The sequence below is a fragment of the Populus nigra genome, chromosome 3, assembly GCF_951802175.1.
Source record: "Populus nigra chromosome 3, ddPopNigr1.1, whole genome shotgun sequence".
Taxonomy (NCBI): domain Eukaryota; kingdom Viridiplantae; phylum Streptophyta; class Magnoliopsida; order Malpighiales; family Salicaceae; genus Populus; species Populus nigra.
In genome coordinates this window covers 8997895-9018222 of record NC_084854.1, presented here as the reverse complement: position 1 = coordinate 9018222, position 20328 = coordinate 8997895, and the positions used below count along the sequence as shown (strand labels likewise).

Sequence of the window (20328 nt, the reverse complement as noted above, 5' to 3'; positions counted from 1 at the left end):
CTAAGTCTATATTTTAACATTTTACATTCACGATGTAGTTGTCTTGTTCCACTACGATGGATTGATGAAAATGAGATTTGAACTTGAAATCTCATTTCTTTGCGTATGTAAATACAATTAATTCTTGTGAAAATGAGATTTGAATGGCAATAAATTTTATTATATAATATGGATCATTCTTATATAATAGTGATTTTTTAATTTTATTTTTGTTGATATTTTTACTTTTTTCAATTTAACTTTCAAATTCAAAAATTTATGTTAACTTTTAATTTATTTTTTATTTTGATTTTAACCCTTATTTTTTTTTATTGTATATATTTTTTTATTTCATCCTTGAATGTTTCATTTCTTAGGGATTGAACTTTATGATTTTTTCATGTATGGAGCTTCAAAATCTTATTACCCGGATTATGAGTTTAAAAAAAATAATAGGGGTTGATATATTTTTTTGTCTTATTTTTTTTTAATATCATCATTCAATATTTTTTTAAGATCTTTTTTTTTCAAGTGAATTTTTATGGTATCATATTTCTATATAGTTATTCAGATCTAATGTGAATTTCATATATTAATCCAACTTTTCTCATGTTAATATTTTTTTTGCCTCATTTTTTTATTATATTATTAAATTAATTAAGATTTAATCAAATTATCAAAATTCTTTTACTTATTTAAAAACATAATCATCATTTTAAAAAAAAAATTAAAATGTTTAATCCGAGCTGCAATTGGGAACACAACTAGTTTTCATTTAACGTTGCATGTGTATGTTTGGAAAAAACAATGGACCTTGAGGGGATGCTATTAAGCATTCCAAGCCGAGCAAAACAAAGCAAGCCCGATTGTTACCAGATAATTTAAGAATGGTTTGAAGCTTACCTCAGTAACACGTTGCAAATACATATTTAAGAAATCTTTAATCTTTATCCAATAATAGAAACTTTGGGTTGCATGAATAAGGTTACATTACATGGCCTTTTTTATTGAAGCCGCCATAAATAATTCTTTTTCCATGACCAAAATATCTTAGAAGTAAAAAAACTAAAACATGCATTAATTGTAAATTTTATATTTTGTTAATGGTTTTTTTATTATTATTAATTCAGCTGAGGAGCAATTTGATATTTGAATAAATATAAAAAATTAAAATAAATTAAAAAAATACTAAAAAGACTAAAATACCCTTAAAAGCAAAAAAAATTGTATTTTCGCAACAATTTTTTTGTTATTATCATGTCAATTTAGAAAATATTCAGTATTTAATCAAATATAAAAAAAAATTGGGGCACATGTGGCGCACTATTCAGCATGCAAGAGGTGCTCGTGTCGACAAGCAGCACATGCAATGCCTTCTAGTTTTCGAAATTACATTTCCATCATGTTGTTAAAAGTGTTGTCAACTTCTCTTCCTGGTGATGGGATACATGTTGGTGGTTAAAGTCTAGTTTTTTTGTCAATGATTCTTTCTTGGTAATTTTTTTCTTTTTCTTTCTCCAAAAATTATAATTTGACCCTCTTTATTTTGGTATTTCAACTTTAGTCCTTATTATTTTGATTTTGATTTTTCATTTTTAACCTTTTTATAGAAGTTTTTTTTTTCAATATTATCCTTCAATCTCAATTTGTAAAATATTATTTTCTTCAGGTTGATCTTCATTCATTTTATTATTTTTTAGGGACTTTAATTTATTGATTTGATTTTTCTTTTCAATTTCACCTTCAATAAAAAATTATTTTGATTTCTTATTTCAATATTTATCATTATTCTTTTAATTGTATTTTTTTCCTTTTGTTTAATTAATTTTTCTTTTTAATTTCACCATTTGATCAAAACTAAAATTTATTATGTATTTCAATTATGATCTCCATTCTTTTAGTTATCATTTTTTTTTATCTTTTTGTGTAATGGATATTTTTTTTCCAGGTTAATCCTTCAATATTTAATTGGTTGGAAATTAAGCTTTGTGCTTTTTTCAGATATGGTGTTTTCAGTCTAATGCCCCAAATCATTGGTTTGAAAAGTTAATATGGATTGATATCTTTTTTTTTTAACTTATTTTCTTTTTAGCTTTATGAGTTTTTACGTTTTTTTTCTAATAGGTTATCATGATCTCATGACCTGGATCGCAGATTTGATGAGTTAACTCGAGTTAACTTGCCCCTTATTCCTTGAGTTATAGGTTTGTCATGCTAATTTGAATGAACTCGAGCTGAGTTTTTTTTTTAATATAATTTTATCCTTTATATTTAATAAACTAAGAATTGAGCTGCATCATTTATTTCCTATGAATTTTTTTTTCAAGTTATTATTATAATTACTTTTTAGGATATCATTTTTAATGGAAAAAAAAAAACTCGGGGCATATCGTGGTTACACGGCTAGTGATATTTAATTTTCTTTGCGGATATCATCCAGTGAAGCTTGTCTTATTCAGACGTGGTCACCTTTCAAGCAAAAACAATAGGTGGTGTTGTCAAGCCAAAATATGCTGACACGCAATTAGAAGGCAAACTTAATTATGTTCAAAATCGTGTTTTGATTGCTTTTCTAATAAGCTAGCTATTCATTCTCCAAAAGTTCTTAGACATATCATCACTTCCAATGTCCAATTCAGGGGGATAAATTGGAAAATGCGGTTTGATTTTCTCATTCTTGACATATGATAAGAATGATGAAACAGGAAGAATATAGCAGATGGGCACGCAGCTCCTACTATACTATTGCACCGATAGAGCTCCTAATTAATTTTGGCTTGAAGCTTCAAATTGTTGAACAAAGATAAAAGTTCAATGACTTCGATTATTTTATCCATACACCTTCATGGATTCGAGCTCTAGTGTAATCATGATGGATCACGTTACGCTCTAAAAGCCTACTCCTAGTGTCTATGTTGGGGTAAACGGATACTAATTGATGCGAACCCCTTGATCACATGGTCATGTAACCCACAATCAAGATTGAGATCTGATCCCGGAAAGCCGAAATAGATCCGATAAGAGTGTAACATAATAGAAACTTTTCCCACGGCACAAGCAATATTGTAATAAAGTCGAATGACATCACAAACCCAATTAATCTTCGATAAGTCAGATTCAGATCGTTTAAGAACAAAAAAATATAAGAATCTCTGTCAAACATTAAAACTAAAAGATTCAAAAGTATTATTCATCAATGGCTCTGAAATTTAGGCATACATGTATCAAATAGTTCTGAAAGACTAACCCTAATGGATCTACCTTTATGCGCTGAATTGAATCACTTACAAAAACTTACCCAAAACTTTTACTAGTAAGCCCAAACCCTGATTTAAACAAACCTTAGATCCTAACTAAAAACAAATTATTAATTAAGCCCAAGCAAGCCTTGAGTTGTAGCTAACAAAAAATAAAAATAAAGTCCATAAGTCTTAAGTCTTTATCTACCCAATGATCCTATAAACCAATATATAATTAAATACCACTAGCCTTTCTTTTCTTATGTAGCTAGGATGAATAAGAAATATTTGTAAGAAAAAGATTTTGGAACATTAATGAATCCTTATCACACTTGAAAATTGTATTGTAGCCCCTTAAAGATCCTTGTAGAATTAGAAAATTTCCAAAACAAGTTGTTACATCCTTGTAGAAAAAGGATTCTTGCCAAATAAAAAGTTCACAAGTTAAAATGAAGTAAATAACAAAATATGTACAACTTGTTCTGACTTATATCGCAAGTTTTTCCCGAATTCCAATTCACCTGAAATTTTACCCCAACATAAACAAATGCATCAGCAATCTTCTGGTAAAGTTTTATCTTGATCGAACAGTTTAATTTGGAATTATGCTCAATAACATAAAATTAAACGGTGAAAGATTTTACGCCACAATTCAAATATGACATTGCTTTAATTGGTTTTGCAGAAGAAATAGCTAAGGAAAGGAGTTGGGGTTTTTAGATTTTTGAGATTTTAGAGAATCTAGGTTTTGTTGGGGGGGGTTGCTGGTGGCATTAGGATCTATTTTGGAGGAATTTTCTGGTTAGAAAATTGAGGATAGAATTTGTATCTCCTTTTATAAATTCTATATCAAATCAAATATACCAAGTATAGCTTGCCATCAAGTAAAAATTTGTTTTGATACAATGTTTGAACATCTTTTTATACAATCTTTTTTGTTGATTTCCAATCAATTCGTAAAAGAAATTTTTTATTTAGTAAATCACATTGGAATTTTGTAATGCATAACACAATGGAAATAATTTCTTTTTATATAATAGAATATTTCTTTTGACAATCATTCTAAAATGCAGATGTAGATTGAAGAATTTGTTCTTTGTTATTTTATACTTGCTTAAGAATACCCTCATACCAACTATTTTAAGGCCTAAAGAATTGACAATAAGCAAGGAATTTCTTAAACCTGTTTATTAATCTGTCGAACAATCTTGATGTGTTTATCAGACCATGGAACAAGGTTCTTTATCAACCTATCATGTAAGGGTTTTGTTATTCTGTTCACATTGTGGTAAAAATCTAAGATATAATTATGACTTCCTAAAATCTCTTACTATCAAATGTAAAAGATCTCTTAATGGGTGTGATAGTTCCTTACAAAATGTAATGACCAAGAAAACAAACACAAAGTTTGAAAAAGAGAAATCCTTAATAATGAAACAACTAAACTATTTTGTTTTGTAACATTGAAGAAAGTTTGTAAATGTTGTTCTATTGAGTTGGAAAAAATAAGATCATTAATATAAATTATGTAGAATTTTGAATATAAATTAAAAATATCATTCATAATCCTTTGAGATTATGATGGAGCATTTTTTAAACCAAATAGCGTAACATTTCACTTATACAAACAAAAACAAACTGTGAAGGCAATTTTGTAATGGTATTTTGGAAGAATTTAAATTTTCTAAAATTCTAACTTCATATCAAACTTTGAAAATATAAATGCAAAATATAATTTTTGTAATAAATATTTTTTTTTTGTTTGGAATCAAATATCTAATCCATTTTAAAGCTTTGTTCAAAGGTTTGTAAATTATAGCAAGCTTTGGTGTGTCTTGTTTAATTTTAGAATTTTTATTAACATAAAAGGATGCACATAACCAAGGTGATCTGGATTTTTTTATAAGACCTTTAGACTTTAAATCCTGGATTTCAAGTCTACAATGTTGTTCTAATTATGCATTCATCTGAATAGGTCTTAGTTTTGTAGGTATTTGGCTTTCATTAAAACTTTTACCATATGCAAGATGAACAATGTGTTGTTGTCTCTTCCCAAATGCATTTAGTAAATCATAACAAATTTCTTTTTCTATTTTGTTTTGAAAATATAAACTTCACTTTTGTAAAATAGGACTTTGTAACTAATTTTTGATTTTTTGTAAAAAAGTCACCTTGTTTAAGATGCAGGAGATGAACCTATTTTCCTTGATCAATACATTGATGTGATGAGTATGAATAGAACATACTTTGATCAAATTTCAATTCCTAGTCTTTGGTTTTTGTAAGAAAGGAAAAACAAGTTTCAAACCATTGATTTTTGAAATAATACATTCATGACCAGTTTTGTAAAGAGTAATCATGTTGATAAAAGGAGTGCCAAGAATAACAGTATGATTAATATCAATTGTAAGAGCAAAGACATTTTTAAATAAAACCCATTATTAAAAACTAATGCTTGAGTTTTGTATTTAATAACTAATTTAGTATTATTTGCTGCATAAAGTTTTCTAGAAGTCCTTTATAGAAATTATTTTGGAACTATTCCTTCTTTAATATAATTCAAATATGCACTTGTATCAAACAAGGCAATGATGTCTTTTTGAAATCATTTGAAAAGATCAATTTAATTTTTATAACATACGTTTTGAAGTAATTTGAGTTAAAATATGCAGAAAGTCTTCAGGAACATGCTTAATATTTGACAATGTATGATCTAATATATGACCCTGTAGGGTTTGTTCTTCTAATTTTAGTTCAGATCATAATGACTTTCTAACTTTGCAATAAGGTGTTGTAAAATAACAGTCTTTTTATTGAGCTTGTTTGAGGTTTTGTACTTCAATATTAAGGGTTTTGATTCACACTATAGTTTTGGGATAGTAGCAACAAGTTTAGATTTATTTTTCTTGTTAAGGATTTTAGTAAGGTCATATGTATTTGTGTTGGTTGATGGTAATGATGATTGTTTTTTAATAGGTTGTGGTATTTTTAGTTTATCAAAAGTACTCATGAGTTTGTCTAGATAAGGTTTTTTTTTGTAATTATGGATCATTAAGACTTTTAATAGCTTCAAAAATATATTCTTGGTATATAGATAGGACATTTATTTGTTTTGAAGTAGTATGGGTTGAATGTTTTAAGTCAGAACTAGATGTTCCTTACTCATCTTTTCGGAAAGGTTCTTCAAATGTGTGAGAAGAGTGTCTTTGAACTAGTGGTTTTAATCAAAAGGATTTGGATATGATGAATGACTTCTTCTTTTAATTGAAGTTCATGGATTTTGGTGTTTACTTAGCAAAACCTAAATGTATGACCTTTCTAACCACATTTGTAACATGTAATGTTTTTTAGGTCAAATTTGGGCTTGGTTTTGACTAAGAAGGTTTTGTGGGCTTTCTATTGGTCTTTTTATAAAAGGGCTTAATTTTGGTATAAAAACCTTTTATGTATTTATCGGTTGATTTTTTATGAGGTGGTTTGTTGGGTTTTGTGTTGGGCTTGGAACAATTTCTATTACCTATTAGCTTTTGTAAGGATAAGTCAAACTGTTGACAAAGATTACCAAATTCCTATCTAGATCTCATTTCTCACTCAAGTTGTTTTTTTGGAGTTTAAGGTCTTGACATATCTGAAGACCTTTCTTTCTTGTAAAGCTAACAAGCTCATCACAGGTCAAATGATTATATGAAATGGTTTTTGTAGTAAAGATGTCTCTGATTTTAATTCTAACTCTTTCTCTCAAAAGGTTGGTAAACAAGAAAGGAATTTTTCTTTTCAGAATGGTTGATTTGAGTCTTCTCGGAGTATGACACGGGTAGGGAAAATATTTTTATACCATTAAAAATCACTAAGTTTTTGCATCTAAAGTTTGAAAGGTGTTCAACATTTTTGTCTTCATAATGAGAAGGATCTCCTATAAAATGTAAGAAAATGGTCAAGATAAGGGTTGAAATTGTATCTTTTTAAGGATAGGTATTTGGTCCTTAGTCATTTAGACGGAGTTCAAGATTTCAAGATGTTATGTTGCATTAAGATGATAATCCCACCATCCTTTTAACTAGCCAGAAAAATTAGCTATAAGGAGTTTAGCTATATCTTTGTCTGGGGTTCCAGTTTGGGTTTTGTAGGCATTGACAACCATGATCATTTGTTGTAAGGTGTTTAGGATATTGTATTATTTTATCCATGTTTCATTCATAGAGGGAAGAGGCATTGAATTTATGTTGGTTTATTATGGTTGGTTCATTTTGGATTGTTATATTTAGAGCAAATAATGTTTTAAGGTTTCTCTAGATTAGTTTGTTGATTTCAGGACTTTCTTCCTAAAAGGCTTCTTCATTTGAAGTTTGAATTTGGTTATTTTAGATAGTGTTGATATAACTTGTGGAGGTTGGAGGATGGTTACTGATTTGGGGTTTGTCATAAGCAATTAAGGTGGAAGATGAAGCTTTAAAGTGGTTGAGATGGTCTTTGATAGCTTTAAGGAAGTCTTTTTTGTTGTTTTGTAATTGGGTTTGACTAATTTTTGTAACTTGGTATGGTTTAAAAATTAGGCTTTTAAGTTTTTGGTTATCAAGCTTTGATGAAGTTTCAATATGAGAGACTAAAGACTTCTGGATATGCTTTTTTAGTCAAGTCAATTGCTTTCCTATAATGTATTATAGAGGTTGATATTTGTAAAGTTATTTTGTTAGATGATGTGTTGGTATTGATGGTAACATCTTCATTTGAAGATTTGCAAGGAGCAACTTCTACTATTTAGTTATTATGAGGGATTTTGAGGTTCCTCGGACTTAATGGGAGTGCCATTTACTAACTCCTAGACAGGGGGTTTATTTCTAAATGTAATGGGACATGCATATATTGTAAATGGACATACAATATGATTTTCAAACACATAATACATTTCAAACTAATCAAAGAATAAAATTTGTATTTTATATGATGCAATGAAATCATAAAAATATTTTTGGATTTTCTTTCTTTGTTGCATAATTTTTTTGAAAAACAAAGATCTCTTTTTAGAATTGTGGTTACCATAAAAATTATCAATAAAATATTTTTTGTTCAAAACAAAATTTGTCTAAAAAACATTCATTTCGTTTTCGATGTTCTCTGTTACAGAAGAGAATGTTAGAGAGGTTGGTAGATACGGTTGGTCATCTGAGAATCTAGAACTTTGTTGAATGTCTATGAAACTTTACCATCATTATACTGGGTTATTTGTTTAAGTTGGATATTTAGTTGTGGTGGTTGTAAAGTTTTTGGTTGGGTGACACCTTCAAGGATCCAGTCTTCACCTAAGGGTATATCTTTCCATTTGATAGATTTGGGTACAACTGTTTTTGATCTAGCAAGGTCTGTTTGGAGGAGTAATGTTTCAACTTTTTAGGATTGAAATTTATGTTTACTAGCAAAAGGAGATAACATTGCTTTGTAATGGATTTTGAAAATCACGGCTATAAGAATTGATCCTTCAAGCATATTGTAGTTATGGGTTTTGATCTGTAAAATTATACTTTGTAGGATGTTTCTGTCTTTGAGTGATATAGTAAGGTTCAGATAATAATCAAAAGAAACAAGACCACTATATAAACTGAATTCTATGGAACTTAGAAATGAATCTTGGAAATTTTGGGATCCAACATCTCTAAAGATAGCTAGGATAGAAGTATTCAGACCTTCTTTGGTATGGAGTTTGATCTCAATACGAGACTAATATGGATATATTTATAGTTTTGGTCTTAGAGTTTTTGTAAGAATTTTTTGGAAATGAGTTAGATTGTTTCAAAAGACTTTGTAAGTTGAATATTATTTTCTTCAGTTTTTGTTGTAAAATCAGTTTTAAAAAGATTAAAAGAAGAAGTTTGATAAATCTGGTTCTTTTAAACTTTTAAAAATTATCAATCATTAATATTTTTTTGTAAAATCTTATATTGTAATTTCTTCACTATTTATATCTCTTTTATTGTTAAAAGAATCAAAGATAGAAGAGGTTGAAAGAGAAATAGTTTTGTAAAAACTAGAATTCATAATTTTAAAAAGATAGTTTAAAAACTTTTATTGCTCTCCTGTATCCTAAATGGAACTTACAACTATTCAATAGGATTGACCCATATTTCTAAAGTTCTCTCTTTTGTACCAGAGTTCCTGCAAGTTTACAATAACAATACTCTACACATACACCAAAAAGCTAGGCAACCAGCGCGCGCGAGCGCGAGCATACACACGCACACACGCATATATGACTAGTAAATAATTTTTCTTGTGTTTGATATTATAGTACAAGATATTTTTTAAAAGTATTTTTTATTCAAAATAATTTTTTTATTTATTTTTAATATTAGCACATTAAAATTATAAAACAACATAAAAATCTTAATTTAATACAATTCCAAGTTCAACCACACTTGTTTTTTTTTTAAATACCAATAATACTCCCATCACTCACAAAGTTCAACTAAGTTGCACTTCGAATCTGGTAAAGAGGTTAGAGGCTGTGGAGTTTGATAATATGTCACATCCCAACTAGAAAAGCCAAGCTAAGCAAGGACAAAAACTAGAAATAAGAGAGAAGCATTCCAAAGCACGTTATAAAACATTTTTAAGGGAAAGAAAAAAGTAAAATCAAAGTAATCACCATATCCTTTAAGAGAATAACTCCAAGTTTCCACGTCAAAGATTTGTCAATGCCAATCCAATACATGCCAGCTAAATTGCTACCACAAGTTTTTATCAAATATGAGATTTGAACGGCCTGGTTCATTCACCTGTCGACCAATAATATTTTGCAGATCATAATTCATATGATTCCAATCTCGCCGCGTCACAGAAAAAAATAAGTTATTTAATTACCTCAGAGATAGCTGCATCTTACACATGATTGCTTTTTTTATTTAGTTTTATGTTACTAGTGTTCTGTCTGTAGTCGAACCTTATCTCCTGATCCAAGTCTGTCACGTTATGATGACTCGCCTGCTCTCAGATCTCTTTCTATTTGTATGTACGTTGCTGCCATTGAGAACCTAGTTCCCAAGCTAAAATAGCATGGGTGGGTTTGATGCTTACAAGCCTGCTATGGGAATGGTTGGTTTACAGTTCATTTATGCAGGGGTGGCTCTATTTACTAGAGCTGCTCTTGTACGAGGACTGAGTCCCAAGGTCTTTGTAGTCTACAGGCAAGGCATAGCAACTTTGATCATGGCTCCTCTAGCTTATGTTTCGAGGAGGTAATTAATCACACAAACTCTAACACACCCGTAATTCCTCACATACTTTGCATATCAGTATTTCCTTAAAAGTTACATTTGTTAATTAGCAGAAGAAGTTCAAGTGGGTTCTCTTTGGGATTAAGGAGTTTTGCTTGGATATTTGCTGCCTCCCTTTTGGGGTACGTGTCCTAAACTTTTTATCCCTGCTTTCTGTTGTCACGGTTTCATATATAAGAAGAATAAGTGACAGATGCAACTTTGCCTTGCAGGGTAACTGCCAATCAAAACGCTTATTTTGAAGGCCTCTACTTATCCTCTTCGACTGCAGCAAGTGCCTTGACTAATCTCATGCCTGCAATCACTTTTGTAATGGCAGCCATTTCCGGGTAACTTATAATTGCTAGATAAAAAACAAATACCATTATGGTGCCAGGCCCTTGCTGTAGTGCAACGCAGGGGCAATGCCCGTACTATTGTCCAATAGCAACCTACAATGATGGGCTCTTCCCTTTAAAATATTAAGCTAATACCATGTGGACCCAAGTCCAAGTATGAGATATTAAAATGATAAGAACAGATACTGCACTTGATCTTAGCCAAAAGCCGAGAAAGGCATGCCAATGAACGTTGCTTGAGCTGCTTTTTGTAATCCCTTGTTTCTCTTCTAGACAATCTGGGAATAAGCTCCAAGCTATAGCTCTGCTGATTTTCTCCTCTTACTTTATTGGAAATTTGGTACAGAAAATCTTGACCAATTTCTATCAGGCTAACACTCTTTTGAATCAAACAATAACCTAGTAGAAATTTGAACTTGTTTAAGACCTGGTGATCTTTGCTATTAAGAAATTACTAGTTTTCTTTCTTTCTTTTTCAGTGGATGTCTATTTTCTAAATTCTACATGTTTCCGGAATCTCTAATTATAAATGAATCAGATTGGAGAAAGTTAATATACGAAGCCTGAGAACTATTTCCAAGATTCTTGGAACAGTAATCTGCGTAAGTGGAGCCATTGCCATGGCATTACTCAAAGGTCCTAGGCTGTTAAACACAGAATTGTTACCATCAGAATCCTTTTTTAGCCCTGGAAGCGACAATTGGCTATTGGGGTGTCTATTTCTGTTTGGAAGCAGTTGTTTCTGGTCACTATGGATGGTCTTGCAGGTAAACACCTTGTCTTTCCCTTTCCGTTACTTATAGATCAATGCATATTCTGATAACTAAATTTTTTCTTCAATTTCCCTACAGGTACCTATTTCAGCAAGTTGTCCTGACCACTTATATTCTTCTGCATGGATGTGTTTCCTCGCATCATTGCAATCATCACTGATTGCATTATTCGCGGAAAAGGATCTTACTTCTTGGAAGCTGATTACTCATCTTGAAATTGCTTCCTGTTTGTATGCGGTAAGCAGTTTTCTGTTGTTCTATGATTATTTCCAGATTGTTATTGCTTCTAATCTTGGACATGGACCTTTTTTTTCCTTCCTAAAAGGGAATTGGACTGGCTGTGTCTTTCTTTGTCCAAGCCTGGGTAATTTCTCAGAGAGGTCCCCTCTTCTCTGCAATGTTCAATCCTCTATGCACAGTTATTGTTGGCATTTTTTCTGCTGTAGTTCTACATGAGGAGACATACGCTGGAAGGTAATATCTTTTCCACCTAACAATTTCATCATGTTCAACTTCTGTGACACAGAACCTGGCTGTCACATTCTTTTATCAAAGAAGAGTAATATTTTCTTCTTTTTTTTTACTCTTCAGTTTGATTGGTGCTTTAGCTGTGATAATTGGTTTGTATGCTGTGCTATGGGGTAAAGCCAAAGACCTTGATGAGATTAAAAATGAGATGCGTCCGCAGCTGCAAAATGATCAGTCACCTTTGCAATTCTTAATAGATGAGTATCCAGAGAAGAAGAATAGCAAAGCTGATTTGGAAGCACCACTTCTTTCTTCACAAATCAAAGGATGTTAATGAAAGCAATATGATTTCTTAATTTCTAAAGGAAATTGACAGTTGTGTGTGACTGCAGACGTTAGAGAAGAGTGCAAGAGCATTAGTTGCCTTCAAGTGGGACGCAAAAAGCCTGTTAAAATAAAATTCATTGGCAATTTTTATACTCTTAAAGAGTCACAGAATTTAGACAAAATGCTACGGGTTAGAAAATAATATATAAATAATATCTTAGAACCTTATCTAATAACTTAAGTTATTGGTTTGAAATAATTTTTTGACATGATATCAGAGCCTTGATGATTAAGCGGTCACGAGTTCGAATCTCATCATCCCTATTTATTTGATAAAAATTAAGGACAAGGTAATGTAGGTATGTGTAAGTTTCAAGTTCAAAAGGCACTTGAGGGGGTGTGTTAAAGAATAATATATAAATCATATCTTAGGACTTTATCTAATAACTTAAGTTATTGGACTGAGATGGTTTTTTGACAACAAAAAAGATGTAATAGAAAATTTACCAGCATAACTGAAATGTATTTTGGTATGAATTTATAGCTGTATATATCCCTAACATTTTTCACTTAAGAAACAACAAACGCCTCCTAACTAGATGAATTTTGAACCTTCAACTTTCCAAATTTCACTTCAACTTAAGTAAACTGATCAGCTGTACCAATCTGTCATACTAAAACTGAAATGGTGGAATGGTCAAAACAAGCACTAAAAACAATGGATAAATATTTTCCTGATGTATAAATGTTGATGCAAGCGTAACCATAAGAACAAAAACAAGCATGAAATTACAAAATTGATGAGCGTAAAGGATTTCGAACACAGCACTAAATTTTCAGTTTTATTCTATAAAAGTAAAAACAAAAAAAAAATCAACCTCTTAAAGAGTTTTGCAATTTCTAAAAACAGGCTAGAAAACCGACCCTTACTATATAATAAAATCAGAATTCTGAAACATAAAAGAAAATAATAGAAAATTTGAAAAAAAAAACATGAAATCTAGAAAAATAATAGTATCTTCTAAGCATAATTTGAGGAAATCTATATCGCAAATAGACTAGCTAAATGGTTTCCTAAAGAATTAGCTGGATCTAACGACCAAATTAAAAGTTATAGTTTTTTTAGTCACTATACTGACCAGATACAACCAAACCTTTTATTAAGTCTAGTTTGATTACACCTCCTCTTGGACGTAGTTCTATCCTAATAATGCATAAAAACTTCTATTAGTTGATCCACATAGGATATTAATGGCAAATTCCTTTCTAGTTATGACACATCCCTATCCTATGGCATATAACTTTCAGCATCAGCAGGTCTGCCTGCATCAAATGTGTTTTAAAATATATTCACAAACTCAAATTTTATTGACAAGATTGAAAGCGATAAAGTCTTATGGTCTAAAATATTAACTCTCCCTTTTCTTGAGAATGTTCATAGAGGTTATGACTGGTTGAAGAAAGTTCAAAATTTGAAAGTGTTTTTCACCTGTTCTGCCTGCATAATGCGGCCAAAGTGAGTTATTGAGTTTTGGCTCCAATACATAGGAAAAATGTGGACTTTGAACTTGCCTTGATTAAGTTCAATTCTATTCAACAAAAAGATCAATAAACAAATTACAGTAAATGTTGGAAACACAACCACATATCAATTTTGAACTCCCCTTCTCTTATTATCTCTTATTAGTGGTCATGTACTGCCTTGAGCTTGAGGGGAGGAAAAGATTGCGGCAATGGAACGGACAAGAAAAACACTTAAGAAGCTATTTCAATAGCAAAAAAAGATAACTAATCAATTTAATGATCAATGAAAGGTTTTGATTAACCAAGCTAATGAGTTCATTTCTACCAGACAAATTGAAATATAGGTCCTCCGCAATACCAAATCCACAATATTTGCCTCCGAAAAAGATTGATGGAAAAGAGGAAAGGGTCCAATTGGAAGCTTAGTAACAAAGGGAAATAGAAAGCATGAAAGGCAACATTGCTAGACTCACCAGCCTACTCGAGCAAGCTCTAAGGTCAAGTTCTAAAGAGGAACACTCGACTTAGCCCATCGTTGCTGCACAGTCTACAGCTCCTCGAAACATCAGTGTACCAGGACCCCAATTTACTACATACTTTCTAGTACCTCCAATAAAAGTGCCACTTGTCGCAGGTGTTCGACGTTACGGTGATAGTCCTTCTTGGTCAAAAACTTTATGGTGATAGGGGGAGGATAAGGAATTCTTATTTCTTATTATTTAAAAAAAATCATCACCTATTATTTTGGTCACTAAAAACCCTCACTGGTCTTAGAGTCTGGATAAAAAAACTAGTTGTGTATAGGGAGAACGTATCACTCCTAGTACATATTATCTAAGATAAACTACATTATTTATTTGTCTGATATAAACTAAGATATTATTGTGTTTTCTAGTTTTGATCTATCAAGGTTTAAGAAAAGTCATTCTTAGTAAGAAGGTCTTCATCTTAGAAAGTTAAAGTCTAGCCATTTTAGAGTCAAAATATATTTTTATATTTTTTTCTTTTAATATCAAGAATACATCTTATGTATAAGTTTTTAATTCTTGATATTAGAATAAAATAAATAAATATTTTGGTGTATTTTAAAATATAGACCAAATTCTCATGACTTTAATAAATTGGTTACTAAATTCAAAAATATATGTAAAAATAAAAAGATTATTTTTGTGATTTTTTAATATGCTAAAATATCCAAATATAATTTAGTTTTAAGAGACTTGGTCATATGCAATTTAAACTAAAATTGTATTTTTAAAAGAAATATTTTTTTGTTATTGTTTTTGTGGAAGGGAACCGATTCATTTAATACCGAGAAAATATCTCGCGTATAAGTCAAAATTTCAAATACTAAATATGTAAATGTAGAAAAAAATAAGGAATTAAAAATTAAAAATTATACGAAGACCGTGTTTGGCAAGACACAAATAAAGTTATCGTTCATCAAGGCAATTTAAACTATAATATCAATTCAAAACAAATTATCGTTCATTAACTCAAAATTGAATGTTGCCAAATATCCATATAAATTTTATTAATTTCACCCACTTATATTCAAATTTTATACAAATTCAAATTAATCCAAACATAACACATGCATCAACTTAATGTAAAAAAAAAGAAGCAATCTCAATAAAAAAAATAATCTCAAAATTCAACACAAATAATCACGTTATTTTAAAATAAAAAATATATCAAACCAAATTAAATATATCTAAATAGTCTAAAATTATACATAATAATAAAAATTTTATACTAAAATTCCACAACATTAGTAATTTTTCCAAAAACTAATTTAGGTTATTGATTGACTCTCCAGGGATGAGGAATTAATTGGTGAGACTATAGTAACTAAGGGCCCATTTCAAAACGCAATCCAACACGCGTTTCCAAACAATTTGTATTTTTTTTAAAATTAATATTTTTTTAGTGTTTTTGGATCATTTTGATGCTTTTATATCAAAAATGATTTTTAAAAAATAAAAGAAAAACATTATCTTGATGCATTTCTAAGCGAAAAGCACTTTAAACCACAACTGCTATCACAATCCCAAACATGTCGTAAGGAGACAGTGCTAGAAGACTTGCTGCTGAAATTTTTAGCTCAAAAAAACATAGTATACTATCCTCTAACTAACCCTAATGGATCCTTCTTAGGTTGTAAGCTAATGAATCTAGACTAGTAATCAACTAACATAAGTCCAATAATAAAATAAACTCATAAATAATATTTATGGGCCAGAATAAATCCAAATTAAAAATAATTGTGCAACATTTAATAAAAAATAAAATAGAATTATAAAAATAGAGTCTTCATGATAAAATTCTTAGATGTAGCTCGAATCTCTAATTTCTGCACATTCTTGACAGATTCCAGTTCTGATTTCAAACTCATCATTCTCTTTTGTCTAAATGAATTATTGGACCTACCATATATAGTTGGAGAGATTGAAATGTATACTTTCCAGCCCAACTAGAATCGCAATAAAATTTCTTATATAGCTCCAGATATGTCTCAAAACGTACATGAAGGTCTAGTTTGGAAAATTTGACAACATTTAATTAGTAACTTAGACCCATTGAACTAATATTTTTTCTGAACTCTATTTGACTTAAACACTTACCACAATATAGTTCTATTTGTCTAGTATCTCCTTGTAAAAGTTTAGCTTGATTTGATCTACGGTTTGAAAGATATGCTCGATCTCATAAAATTGGTTAGCAATATTTTAAGGCTAAATTTGAATCTAACTTGATTTGTATCATCCTATCCTTCTTTAAAAAGATTTGGCATCAATTCTTTATCATGAAAAACATCTTCTAAGGTCAACAAATCAGTACCAAGTTGAAGAATAATATCATCATCAAAACCAAGAACCTTGTTAGCAAAGAAGGTCCCCTGATATACAAGTCCTTAATTTCAGCCATCTTTCCGTTTTTGAATTTTAGTTGCTCCTCGTATATTTTCTTAGGTTTCAAAGATACAAAAGTTATATGTTTTTTTATTCATCTCAAATGAATACCTATTTTTCACTCTATCATGTATAACTCTCCTATCATAATGACATGGTCTACATAGTAACAAATGACTAGCTTATATTGGCACAACATCACATAACATCTCATTATAATATTTACCATTAGAAAAAATAATTAAATCCCACTTATTCACTTTCACTTCATCATCATCATTCAACCACTGTAACTTATTATTGGTTGGAGAGCATTGAATAAGATATCTTTCAGATAAAAGGAGTTTGCATTGTTATTTATAGTCGGTCTACTTAGGTATAATGTTCTCGTTGAATTTAGTTTTATATGAGTGAGATGATTTTGTGAGTATTATTAAAATATTAAAACTTTTTTTGCACCTAAAAATCAATGCAACAAATAACTATCTTTCTCAACAACGACAAGCACAATGGCTTATTTAGTCACTAGACTCACTTTTGTGTTCCTAACCAAATTCTAATAATGTTGCTTCTGACCATGATGATTTGTGCTGGATTTTCTGAAATACATATACATAATTCTAAGGATCCTGTTAGATAGATATAGGGTTATTTAGGGTTTATACGAAGGTTACCTGAAAATCAGATTTTTTTTTCTTTAAATAATTTTTTTAAGGTTGGGTTGTCACAAATCATAAACTTGTCAAATGTTCGGCCTCTAATGGTAATCCACACGAATCACCAGTGAGAAATCTTCTAAACCCTTATAGGATAGAGGAATTGATATATCTTTGAGTACTAACTCTTTTCTTTTATGTTTTAGTTATTTCTGTATTTTACTTTACTCTTAGAAAATAAAAGGCATATCTTTCTTTTTATAGGAAAAACTAAAAACCTTATAAATAAATAAATTTACCCCTAAAATAATATTACATATATTATTTTAAGCTAATTTTATAAATTTATTCAATCAAGTCTTTACTAGATTGTTTTTAGGTCTAGAATTGTAATTCTCTGTATAAATTAAACTCTAGTCCTCAATTTATAAAAATTATTTATAATAAGGTCACACTTGATTAATCATTCCATTTTAATTTTTGACCAACAATTCTTATGTGTGTGACCCATTAGGTTCCTTAATAAGTTTTTTCAAATATAAATTATAATCCTAAATAAAACAGGATTGAATAAATTAAAAAAATTAATTTATTAACAATTTAATAATTGATTGATTTATATTTGAAGATTAAGTACAATGTCTAGCAACCTGTTTTGATCCTCTAAATATTAGAAAAGTTGTAAGTAGTTTAACTTAACCTTTCAATGACCAGTTTCTCAATATAATTATTATATTTTCATCAACAATGTTTCGATTTAAGCATTATAGTATGAAGTGTGTCTACTCTATTAAATTATGTTTATTCACAATACCATAGTCGTTGATTATTTGAATAAAATTAATTAAAACTCTTTTCAAATCTCATTCTACTTTGCACAAAGATTTACAATCAATAATATTTGATAACAAATGAAACATTTTCTTTAATTCACGTAGGGTGGTGAATCCTCTTTTAATTACTTAAATACCTTCATATAGTTCATATTATAACCAATATATGTCTATTTGTTACATTTGATTATGACAATATGTAGCAGAATCAAAATATAACACTCTCTACATAAGATAACTTAGTGATTTCAAGTTTAAGAATCACTTACACAATTTTCACGTAAGCTTTTTCATAGATACATGTGATCTCTCTATATGGAATTCTCATGCAAGTAAATGGGTGTGAAAAATCCAAGAAATGATTCATATTTTCTATCCAATTTTCAGGAGGAAATAAGCCATTAATTTTTCTGGGGAACAAAAGTCACAAGAAAAAGGTGTGTTTGCTTTTATATTGCTACATAGAAAATAAGGGATGTTAAACCTGATTGCAGGCATGTAAATAGTTTTTTGTTTGCTTTTCCTGTATGCTCTCTCTAACTCTCTATATGTACAATGTTTCTAGGTTCCGTTTAGTTTTATTTGTAATTATTTTATGCCCCTTTTTTTCTAGAGAAATTTAAGGGAATGCAAAGCGAGTTGTAATTTGGTACCCATCAACTTTGTGTCCCTGTATTTTCAAGGAAAGAAAATTCAGAGCTGCATTATGTTACTATTAAAATCTATATGGAGCTACATGAAAAATGTAATGTTTTCTTCTTCTTCTTCTTCTCCTTGTTTTAAGTTGTTTGTGTTCTATTAAATAGTAAATTGTCTCTTGATGTATAGTGAAATCAATAAATCTCTTAGTTTTTTTTTACACCCTTATATTGATGTTGTTTTTTATGAACAAGTTTTTATGAATGATAATGAGGTTCAACAATTTTGTAGTTTTTTGGTGAAGCAACCTGATTAGACTACATTTGAATCACTAGATATACATTGCAGCAAATAAATCATGATTTATAGAAATTTATTGGAGCCACTTGGAGTTACACTCGAAGGGGTCGAGCTTCTCCAACCCTAATAGAGTTGGTAAGGACATCAAACTCGTATTACAGATTACACTTGTGTATAGACATAGATAACAAAGGATAGCCCAACCAATCACTTTTTGGTCAAGCTGGCCTATTTTATTTGATTTTATTATTATTATTATTATTATTATTATTGAACTTTAATTTATGTTATTTTATTCAATATTTTATTTAGTGGTCTTGATGTAGGAGTTTTTTTGAAAAAATAAAATTTAATTTTTTTTTCAATTCTTTATTATTATACTTTTCTAGTTTTTTTCTATTTTAAGAAATATTTTTCCTAGTTTATATATCTTTTTTCATTTAGTATTGTTAGGAATTTTTTTTTCCATATATATAAATGGTTGTAATGACTTTTGGCAAGTGAAGAATGAATAGAATTGAATATTTTAGTTGTCTTCTCTTTGATCTTTAAAGGGCTTTGACTTGCAAAAATCTTTATATCCTTCGCCTTCATTGCATCAGGTTCATGAGCCCGATTGTGTGAGTGTTAATGGAGTTGCCATATATTCGCCTCTTTTGTTGATTTCATTTGAAACCGTTGCTGAGAGCAGATCAGATGCGTATGTCGACCAACTACATTACATCAGCAGACGGTACTATGGGCACGCAAATAAGAGCAATGTAGACGTCCGTGAATTTGATTAGGTTATTGGCAACTATGGTATATAGCGGGATAAGCATGAATGTAATAAGAAAACTTGTTGACTTTGTGCTAGTGTTAATGGACTTGCCATATATTTGTTTCTTATTTTGATTTCATTTGAAACCTTTACTGAGAGTAGATTAGAAGCGTATCTCAGCAACCTAGCTACCTTACATCAGCATATATAAATACCAATATTGCATTCCTAGATGAGAATACTGATGTATAATTGGGCATATTTTGCTGTTACAGAGACTGAATTACCTCATTGATCTGTTAAGAATTTAGC

The 20328-nt window shown here is 29.9% G+C and overlaps 1 protein-coding gene and 1 non-coding gene across 2 annotated transcripts; one reads left to right on the top strand and one right to left on the bottom strand.

Annotated features, from left to right (window-relative positions):
* The first annotated feature begins 10145 nt into the window (after positions 1 to 10145).
* On the top strand, positions 10146 to 12628 carry LOC133688897 (WAT1-related protein At4g28040-like). Its single transcript, XM_062108541.1, is given in 8 exon segments — positions 10146 to 10447; positions 10540 to 10608; positions 10699 to 10815; positions 11363 to 11591; positions 11676 to 11834; positions 11923 to 12071; positions 12189 to 12378; positions 12380 to 12628. Coding segments are annotated over 8 exon segments (1137 nt in total). The 5' UTR covers positions 10146 to 10265; the 3' UTR covers positions 12422 to 12628.
* LOC133690400 (U2 spliceosomal RNA) lies at positions 10851 to 11045 on the bottom strand. Its single transcript, XR_009841431.1, has one exon. It is a non-coding gene; the product is annotated as a U2 spliceosomal RNA (small nuclear RNA).
* Positions 12629 to 20328: the final 7700 nt, after the last annotated feature.